This window comes from Zonotrichia albicollis, chromosome 10 (assembly GCF_047830755.1).
Source record: "Zonotrichia albicollis isolate bZonAlb1 chromosome 10, bZonAlb1.hap1, whole genome shotgun sequence".
Classification (NCBI taxonomy): Eukaryota; Metazoa; Chordata; class Aves; order Passeriformes; family Passerellidae; genus Zonotrichia; species Zonotrichia albicollis.
Genome location: NC_133828.1, coordinates 32,637,459 through 32,659,536, shown reverse-complemented (window position 1 = coordinate 32,659,536; position 22,078 = coordinate 32,637,459). Strand labels below are relative to the sequence as shown.

The 22,078-nt window shown below is 38.3% G+C and overlaps 1 protein-coding gene across 4 annotated transcripts; it reads right to left on the bottom strand.

The window, feature by feature from the left end:
• Positions 1 to 1,293: 1,293 nt before the first annotated feature.
• CYP27C1 (cytochrome P450 family 27 subfamily C member 1) lies at positions 1,294 to 20,906 on the bottom strand. 4 transcript variants are annotated; one of them, XM_074548721.1, is made up of 10 exons: positions 20,427 to 20,906; positions 15,715 to 15,905; positions 13,896 to 14,095; positions 11,922 to 12,131; positions 10,504 to 10,667; positions 7,808 to 7,974; positions 6,953 to 7,031; positions 6,075 to 6,278; positions 3,483 to 3,644; positions 1,294 to 2,676 (listed from the first exon to the last, which is right to left on the bottom strand). In XM_074548721.1, exons 1-9 carry the CDS (start codon positions 20,751 to 20,753, stop codon positions 3,528 to 3,530), a joined length of 1,659 nt encoding a protein of 552 aa, XP_074404822.1. In that variant the 5' UTR covers positions 20,754 to 20,906; the 3' UTR covers positions 1,294 to 2,676; positions 3,483 to 3,527. The 4 variants fall into 4 exon arrangements, with proteins under 4 accessions (XP_074404822.1, XP_074404823.1, XP_074404825.1 ...); XM_074548722.1 differs by having other exon boundaries at positions 1,294 to 3,644; positions 15,715 to 15,851; positions 20,427 to 20,900; XM_074548724.1 differs by having other exon boundaries at positions 1,294 to 3,644; positions 15,715 to 15,832; positions 20,427 to 20,553.
• Positions 20,907 to 22,078: the final 1,172 nt, after the last annotated feature.

Here is a 22,078-nt window from a genome sequence, read left to right as displayed (position 1 = left end):
GGGCAGGCACCGATGAAGTTTGCCATTACCAAAGTTATAAATCTTAGCAATTCTATGAAATTATATGATAGCATGTTTTAAAGTTAGAAACATTATGTGACGTATGGAATTCTTTATCTTTTCATGGTTGGGGATATTTTTTTAATAAGTCTTCCCCATGTCTCAGAATGACTTCATTCTAAACTCTAATTCTCCTGATAGTTTGAAACCTTCCACACCAGTTTATTGATTAATTGTTACTGGTGATACTTGTTTTGAACAGGCATTGTCCTTTGCCTTAAGGAGCAAAGAGCTTAACCTGAAAGAATTTGAAGAAAAGATTTATGTCCTCCTACAATATTCACTTTTCTAGACTAATTACATGAACTTTTTGAGGATAAATTTAATCTCTTGCAGATATCCATGTTTCCACTACCTGTTATCTAATCCAACTGGAAAGAGCAAAATCAACTCAGCAGTTTTGTGTCCAACAAAACAAGTTCTCCAAACCCCATGGTTACATAGCTTCCAGATGTGCCAGGGCTTGATCTGCCAGCAAACCACAGGGAGGCAGAGCACAAACCATTATAGCATAACCCTTTTTCCACTCCCAGAAACTATGAACCTGATAATCTTAGTGTATCCTCATCTGCCCAAATCAAACTACACCCTTCCTGAATACTAAAGCACACTGTATTACAGTAGTTAAGAAGAAGTATCTCTGACAGAAGTTGGGGAAGAATAGGTCAGATTGCATCTCCTACATTGTGGGCTGTATTTCTCATTATTCTCACATACTTGCACTTTCTAGTCACTTGGGATTATCTAAGCCTTCCTCCACATATTACATTTTCAAGTGGTGAGCTCCTCAAATAAATTATTTTTATTTCCTACATACATATATTTTGCTATTAAGTTCCAGCCCATTTCTATTACATTCTGGGTTGTTTATGTTGTTTTGGTTTGATTTTCACACTTTTTGCCTTTTTTCTTTATATCTTTAATACTCATCTGTGTATTAAGCAGTTAATCAAAACACTAACATTAGAGTCAGTCCTTGGGTATTTCTTGGATAACTTTGCCAGTACCTTTCCTCCACAATGACAGCACCCTTAAGATAATGTTATCTCCCCTTTTGCCAAGTCATTACACATCTTAAATTCTTGTAAGAATGCCCCTCTTTTCTAGCGGAACTATTACCTTTCCATGGAGCAGTCAATCTTTCCGTTCAATACAACAACTTAAAGACTTGAGAAAGAAAAATACCAATATAACTAGCAATTAAAATAAGAACAAAGCCTTGTAAATTCTGTATAAATATTTTATTATGTATAAAAGACAACTTACATGGATAGGTGCTCTATTAGAACAAAATACTGGCTGTTTTCATTAAAAGATTCAAATGCTACAAAAAGCATTTTAGAATGTCTCTTCCATCTTCTGCACTGATATTTTACTTAGGGACTCATACCAAGCAGCAAATGTACTGCAACACAGCAGTGGCTGGTGTTTCTAATGATGCTGTGACAAAGCAAAAGGAAGGCACCATATGGCATCCAAATTTGGATTCAAGGCAGGAGCTCCTTGTCTCCAAGTCAACAAAACCAGGCAGAGTTATGGAGTCAAATACTCAGTCCATAGACTTTTAAACAGATTTTGCAAAACATCTCCCCTTTGGGATGTCAGCTGGCTCTGGCAAATACAAATTTCTTCATTTGATTCAAGATGGAGACAACTGAAAATAACAATGGAAAAAAAAAAAAGATGGAATAATTGGGAACCTTGGAAAAATCAGAAGGCAGGCTTGTTCAAGGAAAATACTCCCAAGAGAATACCTGGTTTTCTTACAGTACACATATATGCTCAACACAAGAATAATATTTTTAAAGTCCTTATGTAGGCATTTAATCCTCTAGTAGATCAGATCAATTTTGTTTAGTGTTATTATTTTGTATAGGAGATCCGTACAAAGGAGATTTTGGTTCTCTTTTGTCTAAACCTTGAAAAGGCACCACTAAAAGAAATCAAAATACTTTAACAGTGCAACTGTAGTAGCTAGGTGGCAATGTGAAATTTCATGTACACCATTAAAACTACAGAGTTTTTAAATTTCTAATCTCTCTGACTTCCAAAGGCTAGACAATCAAAGAAAAATGTTGTCATTTTAAAAAACAAGTTGCAAAACTTTTGCTAGGTTTATTTAGCTGAAATATTTATGGTTGTATGTAAACTACCTCCCAAAAAACAGTCAGAGCCTGACATGTAAACAGTTAACTATATATAATTACACATGTACCATAGTAGGATATGCAGGTTTGAACATTGTTCAAGGCATAATGTAGACACAGGGTACAAGGTTTCTCTCAAAAATGGGAATGTAAGGTTAGTGCAGTGATACTAAAGTTATCCGAAGTACCATGAAAGGGAGAGTTTTCTGTTGGCTGTCATAGGAAAAGTAATCATAATAAAAAAACCGAAAACAACCAAAAAAATGACCCCCAAAAGACCAAATCCAAACTTCCAGTGTCCACTCTTTCTGTTAGGCACCAGATAGTAAACAAACTTCTCTGAATACTTCAGTAGTCACATTTCCATCCAACAGAATTCTGTACTTGCCCAGGGGTTCAGCAAGTTAAAATGGGAAGATTCCAGTTCTTACTGTTGAAGAATAGTAAAATTTACTGTTTCCAGTTCTTACTGTTGAAGAACAGAATAAAGTCAAAAGCAGTATTTTAATTAAATGATAAAAATGTAACAACTACTTTCTTTTAGTATTTACATTTGGGTTTGGCATATTAGCTAGAACAATGAAAGTGGCTTGTGCTTTGGTGATGAGAACAATGCCTGGCTTCAAACTCTCCAATGTGACATTTAAACATTCATTTTTAAGATTTTATTTTTTAAAAACCGTATAAAAACATTATAGGGGGATTATGTTTAGATAAATTTGTATATGTACTGTATTTCAAGTCTCAACAACTTGACATAAGTTGTATTTTTTCTATCCTTACTTTTCATAATACTGGATTTTTTTTTAATACATGCAGAGTAAATGTTTTTACATATTAAAAAATTATCTCAAGATGTTATTGTTACATGAAAACTTTTACAAAACACTGGAGGACAAGAAACAGGAAAATATAAACTTATACATGCAGCTAATTTCCACATATTACATAATAATCCCCTTGCTCTCAAATGCACTCACTGAGTAGCAGCATGACAAAACCACTGAATGATACTGACATGTCTGAATTTACTTCTGGTTGGCTTTTTTCAAAGCATGTGCTGTTGTTTCAAGGAATTCTCCCAGATAAAAGGAGATTCCCAGTGCAAGAAGGAATGTTTTTTGGTATGTATTTTCATGTGTAATTAACTGTTACAGGAGAGGTAATGGCTCTTATGTACTGCTAGAACTAAGGCAGAACATAATACTTCATGATATTGTCAAATACCTACAAACCAGAGAACAAGCATGTTTTAAACATCCACAAAATGCAAACCTGTTTCCATGAAAATTGTATAAGTACTTCCAAAATGCTTGAGATTCACTTCCTGTCAGAAAATCTGACATTGATAGAGTTTCCAGGAGTCAGAAGTCCATGAGTTTTGGCATGAACTGGTTCAGTTTTGGGAGAAATTTTGATTTCAAAATTCTGAAGTAGCTGTGAACATAAATGGGACAAGTATTAGAAAAACTATAAAATTACCAACAAGAAGTAGCCTTTAAACAAGAGAACATAAGAGACTGTCACAAGCAAAATTTGTGTTGCCAGTTTGGCAGAGTTTAAGTGCTATGATTCCCATCCTGGAAAAGAAAAAGAAGGTGTTACAAGGTAAAGATTATAATTCAAAATCTTCCTCCTCTGATGGAGGGAGGACTGAGCAAGTCCTTTCTGAAGAAATCCCCCAGAACCAGATTAAACAGTCAGAACTATCAAAGAAACTAAGGTCTCCTCCAAACTTTGTGAGGTTCCCCTCTATGTGTTTTTGATTTCACTTCCTTTAATATCAATCAATATGTGAAATTATTAAGAAAGCTGTAGAAATCCCAATCCCATCAGACTCATTTTTCTGAATGAAGAACACTTCAGCTCTTTACTTTTACAGTTTCAAGAGGGAAATACTGCAACATCCTCAACTTTTCCTAATAATAAATCTCAAACACTTTTTTCTATAAATTAAGTAAATTTCTCTTATTCTTTCTCTAGTATGACTGATAACCAATGCATTATTTTCCTATATATAACTACATTTTTCAGTGTCAGATATTTGATGAAGCTTTTATTCAATTTTTCTTTTAAAATCCCTCTTGTTATTATCTTTGTCTTCCAAATTTCCTTTAATTTGGCTATATTGTCCTTAAAATGCAGTGCATGGGCATGGCTGTTTATTGTTGCTAAGTGAGACTTCATCAGTGTTTGGCAAGACTGAGTAATTTAGCTCCTCTTTCTGACATACAAAATGCTTGCTAATGCTAATATTATCTAGAATCATATTGCCTTGTCAGAATTGAATGACTTTTTACTCTATCATTTCAGTTTGTTCCTTTGGTACTAATATTACTCAGACAGTTGTTCATAAATTTGTATTTGTGCATTTATTTATTTATTCTCAAGGGCACTAACTTGCAACTGTCATTAACGAATAATTTTGTATTGCTTCTAGAACATTTCTCATTTTTCTTCAAAATTCTATATTCACATCCCCTGTTTTTAAATTAACTCACATCAGCTTGGTATCCCATGCAAACTGTAAAAGTATTCTCTAATCCATCACTTACACTGTTAATGAAAATAACAGCCTAAATCAAATGCAGGATAGACTTTTACTGAATTTTAATTAAATGCTTTCCCAGTTCAACAGCAATTATTCCATAGCTACTGCCTCCAGCTATTTCCTTTTTTCCAACCAGCTGTGCATGCATTTTGTGGGCACTTCCATCTGGAACAAATTTTATTAATTTAATTGAGAGCAAAATCATACAGGACGTGTGAAAATACTTCCTGAAGTGAGAGTACATAACTTACTTTATACCCCCTCATGAGGTAAGTGATCAAGTCAAAGAAAGAAATCAGATTGGTCTGAAACAACTTCTCTTTGATGAGCTCCATGTGTTTCTAATTTTAACTCACTTAAACTCATCTCTGTGTTTGTAAATAGGTTGTGTGCTGATTTGCTCTAGTTTCTTCCCAGAAAACAAAGCAGGTTCTCCATTGCTTCCTTGAGCCTCCTTTTACAAAAGATGGAAGTGTGTTTGTTTTACCAAGCCCCCTGGGAGCTCTCTCACTCTCAGCTCTACAGGACAGGCACTAATTGTTCCAAGATTGCTCTCAAAGTTTACTGAAGGAAATTCAAAGACAAATTCAATCAAGCTCTCCTTTGAATATATAAAATTGATCTAAATATTTTTATAGTTAAGTAACTATAAATAGTTGTCAAATCTTCACTCTTTGATTGCACGACCTGTACTCATTATTTGAGCTGTAGGCTGTCTTGTAAATGACAAAAAATGTAGCAGCTGTTGGGAACGTTTTCTTTATGATATGAACCAATCAAAAACAATATATCTCAATATGAATTATTTATATAACTATAAATTATGTATATCTAAAATGAGAATGAGTTAGAAGAAAGAACTAGAAGAGACAGAAAAGCCCAGAACATAGAAAAATTCTACCGTTTGTCATCACACTGTGATCAGTATAAGGATATAAATCTATTTTACATCTTGGTAAGTTCTGAATTGCTCTAACTAAAACACAGAAACTGAGCAGGTAACCATTCTAATACACATTAAGAAAGATTTCTGATTTGCTTACAAAAACCTTCTGTACTAAATCTATATATTTCCTTAACAAACTTACCTTTAGTTTTACATCCTGTGTACCACACCATCTGCAATGTAGTTTAGGTACTATGCTGCATTTCAAGCATGATTATTTTCAATTATTTAAGTCTCTGCAGCTTGAGTACATTAGACAACACTCCAAAACAAAGGTTTTGAGCACTGTAGGATATCCAGAAATGGCATACATAAAAAAAAATTAATACCAATTCATATTTTTCTTGTAGTGCTGTCATATAGTTCTAACCTGAATCAGTGCAAGATGGATTTCCAGCTCTGCAATTCTTTTTCCTATACAACTTCTGATGCCATAACCAAAGGGGATGGAGCCAAAGTTGTCTACTCTGTCCAAGTTGTCTTTCCTCAGCCAGCGCTCAGGTCGGAACTCATTTGCCACTGAGAAATTTTCTTCACTGTATGAAGTGGCATAATGACAAAGTGCCAGCTGGGTCTGAGGAAATAAATGATATTTATATTTAGCTAGCTCCAACACACATAAAATTTGAAAGCATTTGCAATTACTGTAATTTCTGCAATGAGAGGTGATAAAAATTAAGCAACTCAGCAATTCTGAAGACAAAAGGATACCTCAAATATCAAATCCCTTGCTCAGTATGTCAAAGGAAATAATCTTCAAATTATTTTCAATGTTGCTGGATATATTAGAGAACATGCAATGGGGAAGGAGATGGGAGCAAGTCACAAGAATTGGGAATTGTTTCATAAAGTTGCTATGAGAAAAAGGGAGAAACTTTACACAAAGGGAATTAACAGACAAATAATTAGAAAACTGCCAGAATAATGAAATCCATGCTTTTTAAATTGAATTGTACCATTACACTGATATGTTATTAATAGTCTCCACCATCAAGGATATTAAGAAGCCATGATGATAAATTCAATTTGCAGGTGAGGACCCAAATAAAAAATATCAAAACAACAGCAGCAAGTCAATGATAAAATCTATCTGTGGCATATAAATGGGTATTACTGAAATACTTTCCTCTTAATATTCTAGCATGGTGAAATCTTTTAAAATCAATTAAGTGTATATATGTTGGAGCAGATCATATTTCATTTGCAAAAATTAAACTGTTCTCTGCAGAGAACTGCAACACAACCTACCCCTTTAGGTATCAAGTATCCTCCAATGATCAAGTCTTTTTGGGTCACTCTTCCATTTCCTGGCAGTACTGGATATAACCTAGTGAGAAATATTTATCTGAAGTTCAAAAGTAATAACTAACACAATTTTTAAAATGTTAAGATTCCAATTTCCATTCCCAAATATGCAGGATGAATGCCATATTCATTCACAGCAAAAATGTTTTTCAGGAGTTCAGAACATCTTGGAGCTTCAAAGACCTTGAATCATCTGTAAGAATATGACCATCATCTGAGAAAAGTTATTTATTAGTAACTGAATGTTGAGCTATTTGGTCTATGCATTTATTTGCTTTATACTTGTGCAAGCATGAAGGTAGGTGGTCAAACTGGAGACATTTTAGCACTACTGCTAAAGCTGAAAAAGTCTTATTGATGCCTTCTCTAAAATCCTCTTACTCCCCTCACCTCATGATGAACATTTAGTATAAACATATTTTAAAAAAAGTATGTCACATGCCTTTAATTTAAATCAAAAACCTTAAAATTGTTGAAGTGGGACTGTGAAGTACCAGTGTGGGGGAGGAGGTTGTTACATTTTATCATACAGACTAAAGGGAAAAATCAAGCTCTCTATTCCCAACCTTAACAGACATGACATAGGTTTATGTTACCACTTCTATCATACTGAAAAACATTAAACATTATATAATCTATCTTATTCATTGCTTGAGCATCCTTGGGCACAGTACTGCTGAAATAAATAAAAGTAGAAGCAGCAAATTGCACTAGCAACAATAAACTACAAATGTTAAAATGGAGTCATTCTCTGCTAGAATAACATGGAATTAAATCTTTTAGTTGTCTGCTACTTACCTCAAGGTTTCTTTCAGGACAGCTCTAATCAAAGGCAATTTTGGGACATCATGAGCCACTGGAACTTGATCTTTTCTCAGTTTATTGACTATTTCCTCATAAACACGTTGCTGCACCTCTGGGTGCTTTGCCAACAAGTATATGGCCCAGGACAAAGTGAAAGAAGTCTAAGGAAAAGCCAGAATCATCAAGACCAACAAGATTACATTAATAATAATTTCAAGCCAAGAAAAACAATCAGCTTTCAACTATGTGTTTTTATATGTTTAAAGTTATAAAACAGGCTGGCAATGATTCCCATCTGGATTCAATGGGAGGTTGCCAGACGTTGCCATCCCCTTCTTCATCCCTTTCCCATCTAAAAGTCCACCACATATCAAAACAATCCCTGCTGATATTTTCCCAGTGAAATATAAAAAGCAACAGACAAACCAAATGCAAACCCAACTATGTGAGCAATATTGAAACATGAGCACTCCAAACAGCAATGGATTGTTAGCTCTTAGTTTTCAATATGCATTTCACCTTTCCTTCCAGCAAAAACACTTCACAGGAAACAAGATAAGAAAATTCTTCTCAGAACATTTCCAACCCCTTTTAAGCACATAGGGGTCCCCCCATAGCATCCATACAAAGAATTGATATCACCACTGCTAAGATTATACTTTATCCTTTTGGTAAGCAATGCTCCACCACTATCATTTAAAAATATTTTGTGTGAAGAAGAAACAGAACATGAGGCAAGACACTATTCAACTTTAAGCAAAAGAGGATTTAAAGAAGGCCATCATCTAATCTTTTTTCACCACAGCTGGATAAAAAATCAGTTTGTGGAAATGTCTTATTTTGGCCTTAAGTTTAAGATCAATTTAGAATGCAAATTCATCATGATGGTGACCTTTTATGTCTTGTCTTCAAACAGGGGTATAATGCTTGAAGAACAACTCTCATAAGCTTTTCTTGATTTTCTTGCAATATGGAATGTCTGTGCCTTCTACGGTGCAACCCAGTTGTATTCCACTGAGAGCAGCTTGCAATTGTGCAGAACTTCTCTGGTTAAACAGTGTTCCTTCCCAGGTTCCCAGTTCCGTCATAACTTCTCAAAAATTAGGACTGTTCCAGGAACAGACAAAATGCTTTGTAGCCAACAACTGCCTCACAATTCTACTGAAAGCTTTTATAATCCTCAAAATCTCAGTTTCTATGATAAAATGAGATCTGAATTGACAGCAGAAGAAGAAAAAAGATTCCTTCCATTTTTGTTTTGTGCTTGAAAATGAGGAAGTCAGAAGTATAGTCCTCTCAGAAAAAGACTGTTGCCAGCTGAGAAAGCTGAGTCAAATGGAAAGGGAAATTCTTGTTGGCGTGAATATTGTCCTTTTAGTTTAATGAAAAATGTCACACACTAAAAATGGAAAATTAATGGTGTGAAAGATTAGAAAATGAATGGGATTAACAACTGTGTTTTACTTAAGAAACAACATCAAAAACCTCTGCAAATTATTAAGCCCTTGGGACATTTAACCAATGGAGTAATATTCAGCACATAAAGAAGTTTTACATATGCTCCTTATTTTGGAATTCAAAAGTGATTGCTGCTGGGGTTTTCTGGTTTTCTTTAGAAACCTTACAAACTTTCTTAAGCCAAAAAAAAATCTGAATTCAATTATCCAGAGAGTTTTTCTTTTCTTTAAGACAATTTTAGTTTTTTACTTATTTTAACCTTTTTACTATAAGACTATTTAAGTCCACTTCTTTATCAAATTAATATAATTTCTTTAAAAATTACAATAACAATTACAGTAACAATCATTTATAGTAGAAGTGTTCACCAATGTTCTAAATAACTCTGTATGCATTTTATATTCAATAACTCATCTTTCTTTTTCCTTATTCTTCCAATGGTCGTGCTGCAGTCAGTACTGAGCTACACTGATTTCATATGCCAGGAATGAGAGGGGAAGATACACACACGACATTAATGTTTCTTCAAATGTAAGGCAAATCAGAAGAATAAAGGATAAGAGACACTTGAAACACGTTCCTAGGTGTTAACATATTGGATACACCAGTCCCACTAACCCTGAGCCTCTGCCACAGCCCTCTGCCTCAGCCTGACTCTATGTTGTCAGCACAAGCAGGGGCACAGTGAACTTGTGCCTTACCCAGATCATTGCTGGCCTAACATCCCCCCAGTAATGGATTCCAGCAGAAAGCAGGTATCTGATCCACAGTGTGTGTCCCAGTTGGTTTAATTAGCCATACATGGAAATCCTTTACCAAACTCTACATATGAATTTATTGATCAATTTTTTTCACCCTGACTTTCAGCTAACCTTTCTATTGTGCTCCACCTAAAGTAGCACAAACACCAACCTGATAAGCAAACTTGTAAAAGAAAATGTATGAAATACAAGCTGAATGTAAAGACAATCACTGTTTTATCTGTTTAATAAACTGTGGGACAGATTCCCAAGTAATGAGTTCCTGTAGACCACAGCTAGATCAGAGCACTGATTTCATTCCAGTGGAGAGATTACACACTACAGGAAGTATTTTGTATCACTTTAAAGGCCTCATGGCCTAAATGTGTTAAAATGACATCCTTATGGGCAATGTAACCCCCCTGAAGAGAGCTGCCAGTGATCCTGGTGTACAAAAACAACTATGCACAAGAAAAATGATAACAAGCTTACTGTGTCTACTCCTGCCAGAAGCATCTCAGTCATGTTGGCATAGATCTCTTCCAAAGTAAGTTCCTTACTCACTAGGAGGTGTGTAAGTAGCCCACCATTCACTACTTCTCCTTGGTCCAGCTGAGACTGAATAGCCTTCAATTTGTTGTCAACATGGATTTGACCTTTGGGATTCAAAAAAATTGTTAAGCCTGCATTTTTATTTTTGTGCTGCTTCCATTCAGTAATCACATTTCTCACACTATGCTGCACATCCAGGGGGAAAAAAAACCTTTTTTCTTAAGGAAAAATCCTATAGTGATGGTGGAGGTCCTTGGGAATTCATGGCAAGGGAAGATTGAGCTGACAGGAACCTAGGTAGCTCACAGTATGAAAATGCTGAGCCCAAAGAAAGGACACAAGAGACTTCAATGCCCTTCCTTGAGGGAAGCTCAAGGCCAAGTTTTTACACCCACCTGGCTTGTCTCTGGTGACTCTGCAAGAAGAGGGCATGCCGCAACTCAGCACAGAGGCTGCTGCAAGATGCTAGCAGCAACCAGAAGGTCAAAGCCACAGAAATTAATTACTTTGAAGAGAAAGATGAGGACCATCAAGTGATAAAAACACAAAAACTTGAGTGAATGGCACGCTGAGCAATTTCACCCACAGCTCCATGTACCCTCTAAGGACTGCAAAGGGCATCTTTGGTCGAGCAAGGGATTTAAGAAGAGAAAAACTCCTCCAAAAGATAATGGCTCACAGAACGAGCTTACAAAAAAATGAAAATGCATGCAGCTTTCTAATATTTGAGAGAGAAAAGGGGTTCAAGATTTTTTAACACCCAAGAACATTAGAAAAATAAAATTGCAAAGACAACTCCTTCCTACTTACATGAAAACTGATTTATAAACTAGCCTGGAATGTTTTATTTACCAAAACAACCCCCATATTGTAGTATATCAGTGCACTTCAATGTCAACTTATACACTTGTATACATACAAATAAACTTTACAAAATGTTTAATTAATATTCAGAGTGTAGTTTATTAACTTTCTAGTCAGTTTTAGTGGTGATTATGTCAGGGGCTTAATTAAAATTTTGCTGAAGTCAACAAAAGTACCCTCATTAAAATTGAAGTGGCTTGAGATAAAACCTTGGCAAAGCACTTGGACCTGGAATGACAAGTGTGTGCTGAAACAGATGAAGATAAATAAAGAAAGAGCAGTATAAAATAGGGAGTTTTGAAAGATACTGGTAAAGTTTTCTTTCAGTTGAATATTTTTTAAAACAGTTCCCCTGGCCAATCTGCATTTAATATGAAACTTACTTCTGCCACAATGTCTTCTCATAATTTTAGAAGAGAAATGCAGCTTGTCCCGTTCAAACACACCCAGAACCTGCAGAAATACAGCTGAACTTTTCTACTACTAAATCTTACTAAATTTGAAGAGTCCATCCCAGGATCTGCAGAACTCTCTCCAGGGTTTTGGAATAAGTGGACGAAGCCATTTGGGAATAGCACCTGCATACATAGTGGTCTTAAACATGCTAAACATCAATTCCAGAGCCTCAATATATTCAACAGTCTGCTGTGGGATGTTGTTTTCCAGGCAGCCCAGCCGGCATTCGTACAGAATAGTGGCCACACCTGCACATAAAAAAATGAAAGAATTGTCTGTTAACATACATGAATATATATTAATAATTTAAGGAATTAACTAGCATTAAATGGAACTACTTTACAAGAAATTTATTAATATTATTATTATTACTACTTCAGTTGGGGAACAGATAAAACAGAAATTCAAAGCACAGTAAAAGAGCCCAGCTAAACACTGCAGCAAGAGAGTAGTTGCTATGTCAGTAATGCTCAGCATGAGAAGACAGCCAGGAGTTCCACCAGAAGCAGAGCAGCCTCCAGCCTGTTTGCTGTGTTTTGCATTGCACTGTGAATCCTGAGCCTGCCCTGCTGGCCTCTGAACACTCAGGGACACCGGAGTCCAAAGACATTCCTGATACCTGCTGACAACGGAGGAGTTTCTACCACTGGCTGTGTCTGTCATCAGCTGGTAGCAAATAAATAATGAGTCTGTGTAAACGGATAAAAAGCCTGCACTCTAGACAGTGCTTTTACTGCACACACCATTCTCCACCCAGCCCTAAAAAAAGCAAGGGTGACACTGTTGCAAGTGGCAATGTTGACTATCTCTTGTTCTGACTTGCTGTAATTTTCACTGATCTTTTTCTGCAGTTCTGCAGGCACCTCTAGACATTATCTTTACTGACAAAAATAATTTTAAAATTTGATTATTTTCAAATCAGTCCTCCTTTCCTGATTTTCCTCCCTGGGCAGATATTTTTCTGCATCTTTTCTTTCTTTTGTGTTTCTTTCAAAACTGCTAGTTCTTATACATCCTCTCACTACCTACATGGTCCCTTCAAAGAAATCTTATGTATTGGTTCTCTGAACAGTTAAAGAGTAAGTTAAATAAACAGCAAGTCACATAGAAAATAAATGTGTGCCAGGCACAAGTTATAAATGAAAAAGTAAAAGAATGTGAAGAATTTAAACCAACCCATCAGTTACAGTGAATCTGTAAGCTCACAGTTTGAAATTCCATAAACTGGTAGTTAAATGCTGGTTTTAGACACTATTAATGTGAAACAGACCAAGCAGGCAGCCAGTAATTTGACACAAAGTGAGCAATCTGGATATTCTTCAAATCCCAAATTACTCAGTTGCCTGTCAGCAAAGGCAAAGAGTACCAATGTTTTTAAAAGGCATTACATAGAACAAGATGGGGTTGTATGCAGCCAGTTAAAGAAATACATAAAATATGTATAGAAAACATGAGATTTCTATAAGAACACAGGAAATGCCATACAGGCTCAGGCCAGGGTTTCATTCAGCTTCATTAATGGTAGTCAGTGGCAGATGATCTTAAGGAAAACATAACAATCCCGTAGTTGGCATCTGTATGCAGGGAAAAGCAATGTTTTTTCCCACATTAAGCTATGAACTGAATTTAGATACATCACATGGGGATTCCTCATTGGAATTTGGCTGGTATATTGTGAATTAACATGTCTTAGAAGTCACCTGTTAGAAAGTCAGCACCCTTATTCTGAAAATGCTGAGAAAGTAATACAGAAATACAGAGTACTGAGACTGTTCAAGACCTTGATGGAACATTTTACCTGTACACCAGCATTTCCATAGGAATTGCTCCTTAATAGAAGGACTCTGCAAAGGAATTCTACTGATACCCACTGCACTGACTACGAAGACACACAAATGTAGAATGTCAAACTTCCCTTTTCAGATTAATTGGCTCAGTCATAAGACAGAAATTCCTAACCAAAAGCACACTGCTTTATATCCATTTTCTTTACAGATCCTGCCTGGGCTTACCTTCCATTGAATACTTGAAGAAAAGGTTGTTAACATTGGTCACTGTTTCCCCATCCTCCTCTTGACTTCTGAGGGTGTGGATTCTTTTAATTAAGTCTGTGATAACTTCATTGACTCCTTCAGAGTAAACAGCCACATCTTTGGGTTTCAGAATTTTTTGCCTCAGTACACTTCTCATTTTTAGCCACTGCTCCCCCTCCCTAGAAGAAATTATTAATAATGTCAATACCTGGTTTTCCTTAACAATCATCAGCTGGGTAAGAGCTCCACAACCAAACTGTTTGCAATTTTTCATGTCAAATGAGAGCAAATGGTAAAATGAAAATTATGATAATGTATATTTTGTGTTATGCTCCTACAATGTTATTCTGCATTTACAGCAGGTCCTCATTAAATTTCAGTGATGCAACGTCAGTCTCTCGGTTGAGTGACAGAACTTGCCCACTCAGTGATCTGAATTTGATGTGTCCGTATGTTAGTCTGTTAGTAGTAGCTAATACAAGAAATTAGTAAAATATTCTATTAAAATTATTTTAAATAAACATTTGAATGAGTAGTCTGCAAAACTGCTTTTACAGAGAAATAGTACTTAATTACCAAATAAAGGTCTCACAGTCACATCTGACAAATCAATAACTTGAGCTGGTACCATAAATTCCATTACTGATACATCACTTTCAGCTAGCCCAGTTCTAAACTCACAAAGTAATAAGAGAGCAAAGCTACCTAGAGAGAAACAACTTACAGCTACAGATTCTGCTTTAGCTGAGCTATGCATGGAAACCTTGATGCTGAAGACTAAAAATCTGAATTCTAGTATCTACATGCTCTGTATGAGCAGAGTATTTGGGAATAGTGGTTCCAGGGATACCTTTCAATTCCTTATGAAAATGGGCAATTATTTTTAATGTGTTTATTTTAAATTGTTATATTTCCCATTACTTTTTTTACCTGGAGCAATGTCATTGCAAGGTACAGAAACTTATCATCCAGCAGAAGAATTTGATCTCTTTAACAGTTATCTCCTGAGTCTCCTCATTTAAGATCTCTTTTCACTAAATATCAAGGAACTGTTAGTTTGAGTCTCAACTGCAGCTTAAGATTTGAGTCTGCAGTGCAATACATAAGACTTTTGCTACCATGAAAAACAGACTGTCCATGACTCAGGAAATTAATTTCCCTCTAAATAAACATCCTATGTCAGTGGGGACTGTGAGTAGTTCCCAGTGGCAATTAACCACACCCACACACGCTGCCAGGTTATGCAAGCTGTACAGACAGATAGCTCCTCTGCAACCAGCCAGACTCAAAAATATCTGTCTGGGGATGCACTACACTGTGAATTGACCATTCTTTACATTAGTCTACTGAGGGGGCACTTCAGTGAACAATAAAGCTAAAACCAATCTGAGCCAACAATTCCACACAGCACACTGCCTGCTAGATAGAACAGTCTAGAACTGATGCAATGAACCCACATTCATGCAGTGAAGTGCCAAAGCTAGTAAGCTCTATTCTGTAAAAGTGCTTGCAGGTAAGTGACTCAGCTCAAACTCCAGTTGATACACACTCCCAAAGAATGCCTTCGTGCAAAGAAACTTACTGCACACTCCATTACGCATCACTGCCATCCCTTTGAAACTTCACAGCAGGACAAATTCACAGCATTCACCACAAATACCTACTCCCTTCTCCCCACTAGACCCACAAATTTCCCCACAGAGAAAAGCCTGATTTCCCAGATGACCTACACAGTCCTTCAGAAAATCACTAGACTTGCACAAGAGAACAGGGGAAGTGAAGGGCTGACAGCACTTACGCAGAAATGAGCCCCGTGGCTCTGCCCCGCAAATCTCTGTACTCCTGCCAGGATTCCATGTTGGCTCTTTGTGGTGCTCTGCCTTCTGCTCGGAGCACTTGAGCAACCATGTCTCGATCTGCAATGGACACAACAAACTGGGGACCAAAGTGAGACTTGAAGATCTTTCCATATTCCTGAGTGTGTTTTTGCTACAGCATCACCAACAAAGAGAAACAGAAGCCAAGTATTACTAAGGAAAGCTATGACAAAAGGAAACTGACAATTTGTTATACACAAACTCGCTCACATCTAGGATTTGATCCCCAGCCTTCCAGACAAGGAACAGTTTGAAATGTCAGGAGAAGCATGTAAGCATTACTGTGAAATATTCACAAGGAAAACAGAGAGGTCACACAGTTCAGGACCCTGACTGGAAAGACCCAAAGCTCTAAGGCACAGAGTGTGAGTGAAACCAAACACTGAGGAGATGAAAGGACTTCAAAACACATCCCCTCAGATCAAACAGGTCAGAAAGAATGTCTGCAAAAATGAAAAACATGGGAGCATATAGGGTTAAATTACCAGTACAATACAAAAATACCTTTTGTGAATAACTACTTACTCTACCATTTAATTGCTTATAAAGAAGCTATGCATAAGTTTCTCACACCTAACCAAGAATAATGACAGCACAACAGCCTAGTAAAAAACTGCATTTTGGAACAGATTGGTCAGCAGTAAACTTGAGAGAGACATATGCTAATTCTGCAAAAGAAAGGAAAAGGTGGGATCTTATTCTTCAAGGGGGGTTTATTAAGTGGTTGATCCACAAATCATATGATTCAGGCTGGAGGGAAATAAGAGGATTGGAAATTAATAAAGAGGATTGGAAAATATTAAGCTGTGTATATATATTAAAACAAATATACAAAAGCAACCCAAACAGTTTTCCAGTAAGATTGCACTATCACTGTCCTGTGAAATCTTACTGATTATTTCAAATAAATTTCATTCTGACATGGTCATGAAGTGAAATTCTTAACTGTTACAAATTCACTTGGAGTCAAGGTACATCCTCATTTCAGAGGGGGAAAATATTTCCCCAAAACTGCAAAGTAGTTATTGGAAAGATATTATTAAGGCTGTGAAAATCAATTTTAAAGCCTTTATTTCTGGTTAAAGTATTAAGACAAGTTAAACTGACCAAAGTCTAACTTTGACATATTACCTACATTCTAATCCAAAGATATCTGCACACAGAGTTATGCTGATTATAAACCAAAGATGGTTGACACCAACTGCACTTGTGAAAATCTAGCATTGACCCAAGATTAATTTATTTGAAATATATTTTATTTAATCTTAGTTACAGAGATGAATTGTTTAATTGCCAACAATAAGTTAAAGACACATGAATCACTCTTCAAAATATGATACCAAGTACGCTTAAAAAAATATAATTCTTTTTGTCTAGTTTCCAAATAAAACATGAGTTGTGCAATTGTGGTCTCTGCCAGTCACCTCTTAACTACTTTTGGAACACAATGGACAACTTCAGTTGAAGCTCTAAATATTCTTACCATTTTCAAAAATCAGCATCTAGATTCATATGAGACACATGTATTAGTCACCCTGATGAGGGAAATGCTACAGCAGGAACTCCGTTGTCATTTTGTGTGGTCTGCTCCTAACCAACACCACAGACAGAGCAATGTATGAACAACCTCTCCCAAAATCCAAAGCATCTCTTGCCTTAGAAATGCTTTAGGGATACTGAGCTTGGAGATAATAACTTTGAGAGTGTGTGTCTTGAAAGGAAAGCATGAGTTGGGAAAGGAGTGTGGCAAGGAAAAAATCAGTGGAGTGAGAGGAATACAGGCCACCAGTCACAGAAAAACAGGTTCAACAAATTTTGGTATTTAGGGAGCAGTTTATTTTTTCCATGATGGTGAGGTTTACATCGGAAAACAAACTTCAACAGAAAATAAATCAAGTGACGAGCCATGTAATCAAATAAATTAAATACTAGTTTTAAACCAGAAATGACAAAGTATTTGGACATCCCTTTCTTTCAATAGACTGAACACTATTCTATCAACTTCAGGTATTAAAAAAATGCCCAAGATTTCTATTTCAATATTTTCTATCACAACATGGGTTTTTCTTTTCTTTGTTCCAAACCTTGAAAATATTCCTCTCTAGTGCCTCACATACCACTCTCACACCAGTCATTCTTTCACACACCATAAATTCAAACTGCCAGCATCCAAATCCCTCCCTCCTCACCTTTCTTTTCTTTATCCTTGCACAGCACTGATGAGACAAAAGAGATCCAACCCCATCAAATTAAAAATACTTTCCCTTTGTCATAATTGCTGTAGGCATTACTACTTTGGCCAGGACTAGCTGGAATCATGTTACTGAGAACAGAACCTCCTTTGTGAAAAGGCTCTCAGCTTCCCCACCCCTTCTGCATATATGTGTGCACCAAAGGACATCGTTTAAGTAGCTGTGCTGGTTACCAGAGGGTTTGGGATTAATTCATTCCTGATGTTCACTGCATTGTTAAATTTAACAGACTGTTAAATTTAATGCCTGCTTGCATTCTACATGTAGGCAAACAGGGCATCCTGTGATTCTTGAGACTCTAGGCAGAATAAAAACTAGAATTATATTGCAACTTCTCCTTATCCTTCCTCACACTTTTCTTTCTAGGAATACTATTTACTAAAGAAGAAAATACCCGTATCAGCTAGTGATAGTGAAAAAGATATACTATTGAGGATGTCTTATATTCTTTTTAGTATTTTGAATAATTTTCAGTGAAAGAACTTGAAACCAATGGTAGCACCTTTTTTATTGTTATGAAACTATGATGAGTACCTCTTAAATTCTGTACACCACCACAGACTTAGAGGAAAAAAATAAACAGAATGAAAAAAAGAGCTTTAGTTGTCTTCACCTTACATGTGCATGTCTTGATTAGCAAGCAATTAAGCTGAGCAATTCATCATTAGCAATCTAGTTTGACTGCCAAGGAATACCGCATACATCCTAACATTTCTTCCTAAAAATCTAAATGGTAAATATAAGAAAGCTGGACAAAACTAAGCAGCTTATGTGATGCTTTATTTTTCTGTCTCGTGCCTCTTCCTGGTGTTTTCAGGCCCTTTGAAAATCTTCACTTTCAACTTTTGGTTCTCATACCATTTAAAGTTCGGTTTTCTTTACTTTCCCTTTTCTATTTTAATTTTTCTTTCTCTCTCTTCTTTTTTCCTGAAATTTCAGTAATTTTCAGACAGCAAACCTCTTGGGGTTTGTGAATTTCTGACTGTGAATTTCTTCCTAGTGATTTGGGAAAGGTTACTAAAACAAGCAAAATAATAAATGCCCCGTTTGAAGTATTCCCAACAAGATATGTACAGCCGGTGCAAAGCTTATGGATCCACAGCTGCAGAAGAGTGAAACACGCAGCTTTACTCCCTTATACACAAAGCGCTTCCTTTAGAATCGCTTGGACTACACGGGGAAAGGGCCCCAGGAGATGCACTGTGACTTTTCAGGAATGAAACCCACATGTTTGGCCAAGCAGCCAAAAGAATTCATCTCTGGATAGCGACAGCCTTACGGTAAGAGCGCTGCCCATGCCAGCATCCCCGAGGCGCTGCACAGAGATCCCCGTTCCCCAGCTCCCTCAGGGATAACGCGCCTCGCCCGCCCTCACCAGGTGCGCCCCAAGGAGGGGACCCGCCGCGGCTCCACAGCAGCGGAGCTGCCCGGACCGGAGGACACTGCTCAAGCCCCACCCGGCCCCTGGTTCGGTTGGCCGCCTCCCCCCGCTGCAGCACCGCCACACGCCAGGTGACAGGAGCCGCTCTCGGCCCGCCCTCCGTCCTTCCCTTCCCTCCCCTCCCCTCCCCTCACGCCGCCATCCGGCCCCGCTTCCCGCCACCGCTCCCCTCCCCCGCGCCAATGTGGCGGCCGGGCAGGGGGCGGCAGGGCCGGCCGCGCCAGCCGCCACCGCTCCGGGCCTGTCCGTCGCCCCCCCGGCGCGTTCGAACCGCCCACCTCCCGCCACAAGGCCGGGGGCGGCCGCCGGGGGCCGGCCAGGGCTGACGGCGGCGCATCTACGGCTCCCTCAGGGCACCGCGATAGGCAGAGTGTATTTATGTAAGGGGAGGCCGGGGCAGGAGAGACAAAATGGTCTCTGAGCACGGCGGGGCCGGGCTGAGGGAAGGGCAGCGGCCGGGGCGGCTCCGGGTGCCGGCACAGCCTCATGCACGGGTGGGTGCTGCGGTCTCAGAGTCCGGGGAAGCCCACGTTTCCCAGCCCTGCCCGCCAAAAATAAGCCCTCTGCAGGCTTGTGAAACAGCTCAGTTAAAAAAAGAAAAAAAAAGAAAAGAAAAAAAAAAAGTGGGTTTTTTTTCCTTCTTTGAGGAACCTCCCCAGCGGTTCAAAACGCGCACAAAGATGCGCGGGGAGCGCTGGCGGGCGCCGGGGCACCGGGATCGTGGGATCCCCGCGAAACAAAACTGCGGAGCCTCCGGGGCTGCGGGAACCGGAGCGGGGGATCCCCGAAACCCGACTCTCCCCTGCGGGAAGGCGGCGCGGCGATGCCCGGCTGCGGTGCTGCTCGCCCGGCGATTCACCGGCGCTTTGCCAGGGGAGGAAAGAAAAGGTTTAAGTAACCCTGGCCTGATTAACGCTCTAAGTACCCGAGGGAGCTGTACCTGGATTTCATGGATGCGGCCGAAGCCGTCCTTCCAGAAGAACTCGTAGAGGTTGTAGAGGGTGTTGGGTCCGGGCATTTCGTGCAGGCTCTTCACGCTGCCCCGGCGGCGCGGGGGGGGCTCCGGCAGCTCCGCTGCGCGCCCCTCGCCTTTGTTCGCTGCCCGCCGGCCGGCCCGCACCTCCCGCGGCTGGCTGCTGCCGCACGGCCGCGGCTGCCCGGGAAACCTGCTGCTGCTGCTGGCAAAAAGCGCCTGGTAAATGTAAGTCCTCTCGCATTCAAGTGTCTGCTTGCATTTCATCGTCAGAACTCTGGTGAAGAAAGACATGTCTTTTAATTTCAGAAGGGTCCACTTTGCTGCTGCAGCTGCTTTTTATTTGGTTGCTCTTTCTTCGGTGCCTGCTTTAACTTGTACAAGCAGCACTTCTCCAAACTCTTACTGCATGAGCATCAGTTTACACAGACCATTATTTAACGCTCCCTCCCCTAGGGCTGGAAAAGGGGGGTGGGTCTGGGATGAGACTTGAATAGAACGAACCTATTATTTTGTATAATTCAAATCAGATAAATTTGCCCACTATACATGCAGCCAAAGTCCAGCTTTTGCCTCTTTCACCCATTAGTTTGGTGAAAAGCTCACTCCATCTTTCTCCTACTTTTAAAAAAAACAGGATTAGGCCTTTTTTTTTTTTTTGTGGCATTAATTCATTCCCCTGTGTTAGAAAATAGGGTATTTTCTGCAAGATGTTCTCTTAGAACCGTTCATTATCCTGTAACATATATGAAAAACATTTGTCCATCCACATATAAGTAGCAGTGGTCTTACGCAATAACCTTGCACAAAAGAATTCCTGTAAATTACAATGTTCAGAGGTGTTATTTGTATTGCAGAATGGTTTATCTTTTGGACAGGATCTGCAGCTTGTGTCAACTTTTGTAGAAATCTGTACGGTTTAAAAAGTATTTGTGTTATTTTTGTATGTATTTCTGTATCATTCCAAAGGTGTTAGTGATTAACTGTAAAATGTTGATTAGCTTCTGAAATGATGTGGAGAGACTATCTTGGTTTTTAAGTGAGTCAGCCACTTACATAAAATTTGAAGACAGAGGAAAATCTCAAGGAAGATCCACATTTCTAGAACAGAATTATGAATAAACTGCTGGAAAAGTAAATCTAGTAAGCATCAAAATTATTCACTTATGTTTTCCTTATTTGTCTTCACTTAGATTTTTGAGGCTGTATTCTGTTTAAGCTCTGTGTGCATGCTTACTTTGGACACTGATAACTCCACTGAAACAACTCTGAAGTTAGACAGGCGCATCAGTCTTTATGGATACAGCAGTAAATTTTACAGGAATAAAATCTGTTAAAGTATGTTCTGGTTTAAGCTAAAATCATATGTTTGAAATGGACTTCATCATATTTGAAAGGGTCCAGAGAAGAGGAAAAGGAAAAAGAAATGAGAAGGTTTTTAAAAACTAAATAAGAAAGGCTGAGAGACTTATTTAATCTGGGAAAGATGACTGCCAGAAGCATTACAACAGCCTACAGATGTGTACACCTTTTGTTTAAAAAGGTGCATGTCAGAGAGAGAAGAAAGAAGATGATGGTCTTGTTTTGCACCTCCAGATTTCTTTTCCAGGTAGCCTTGG

Bases quoted from the DNA above. Each gene is read 5' to 3' on its own strand.
- CYP27C1 (XM_074548721.1), bottom strand. From the start codon at position 20,753: ATGTCTTTCTTCACCAGAGTTCTGACGATGAAATGCAAGCAGACACTT. The intron at 6,279-6,952 runs GTAGGTTGTGTT...TTATTTCCTCAG, and splicing joins GATACTTGATACCTAAAGGG to ACCCAGCTGGCACTTTGTCA. The intron at 3,645-6,074 runs GTTAGAACTATA...TTATGTTCACAG, and splicing joins TCCATCTTGCACTGATTCAG to CTACTTCAGAATTTTGAAAT.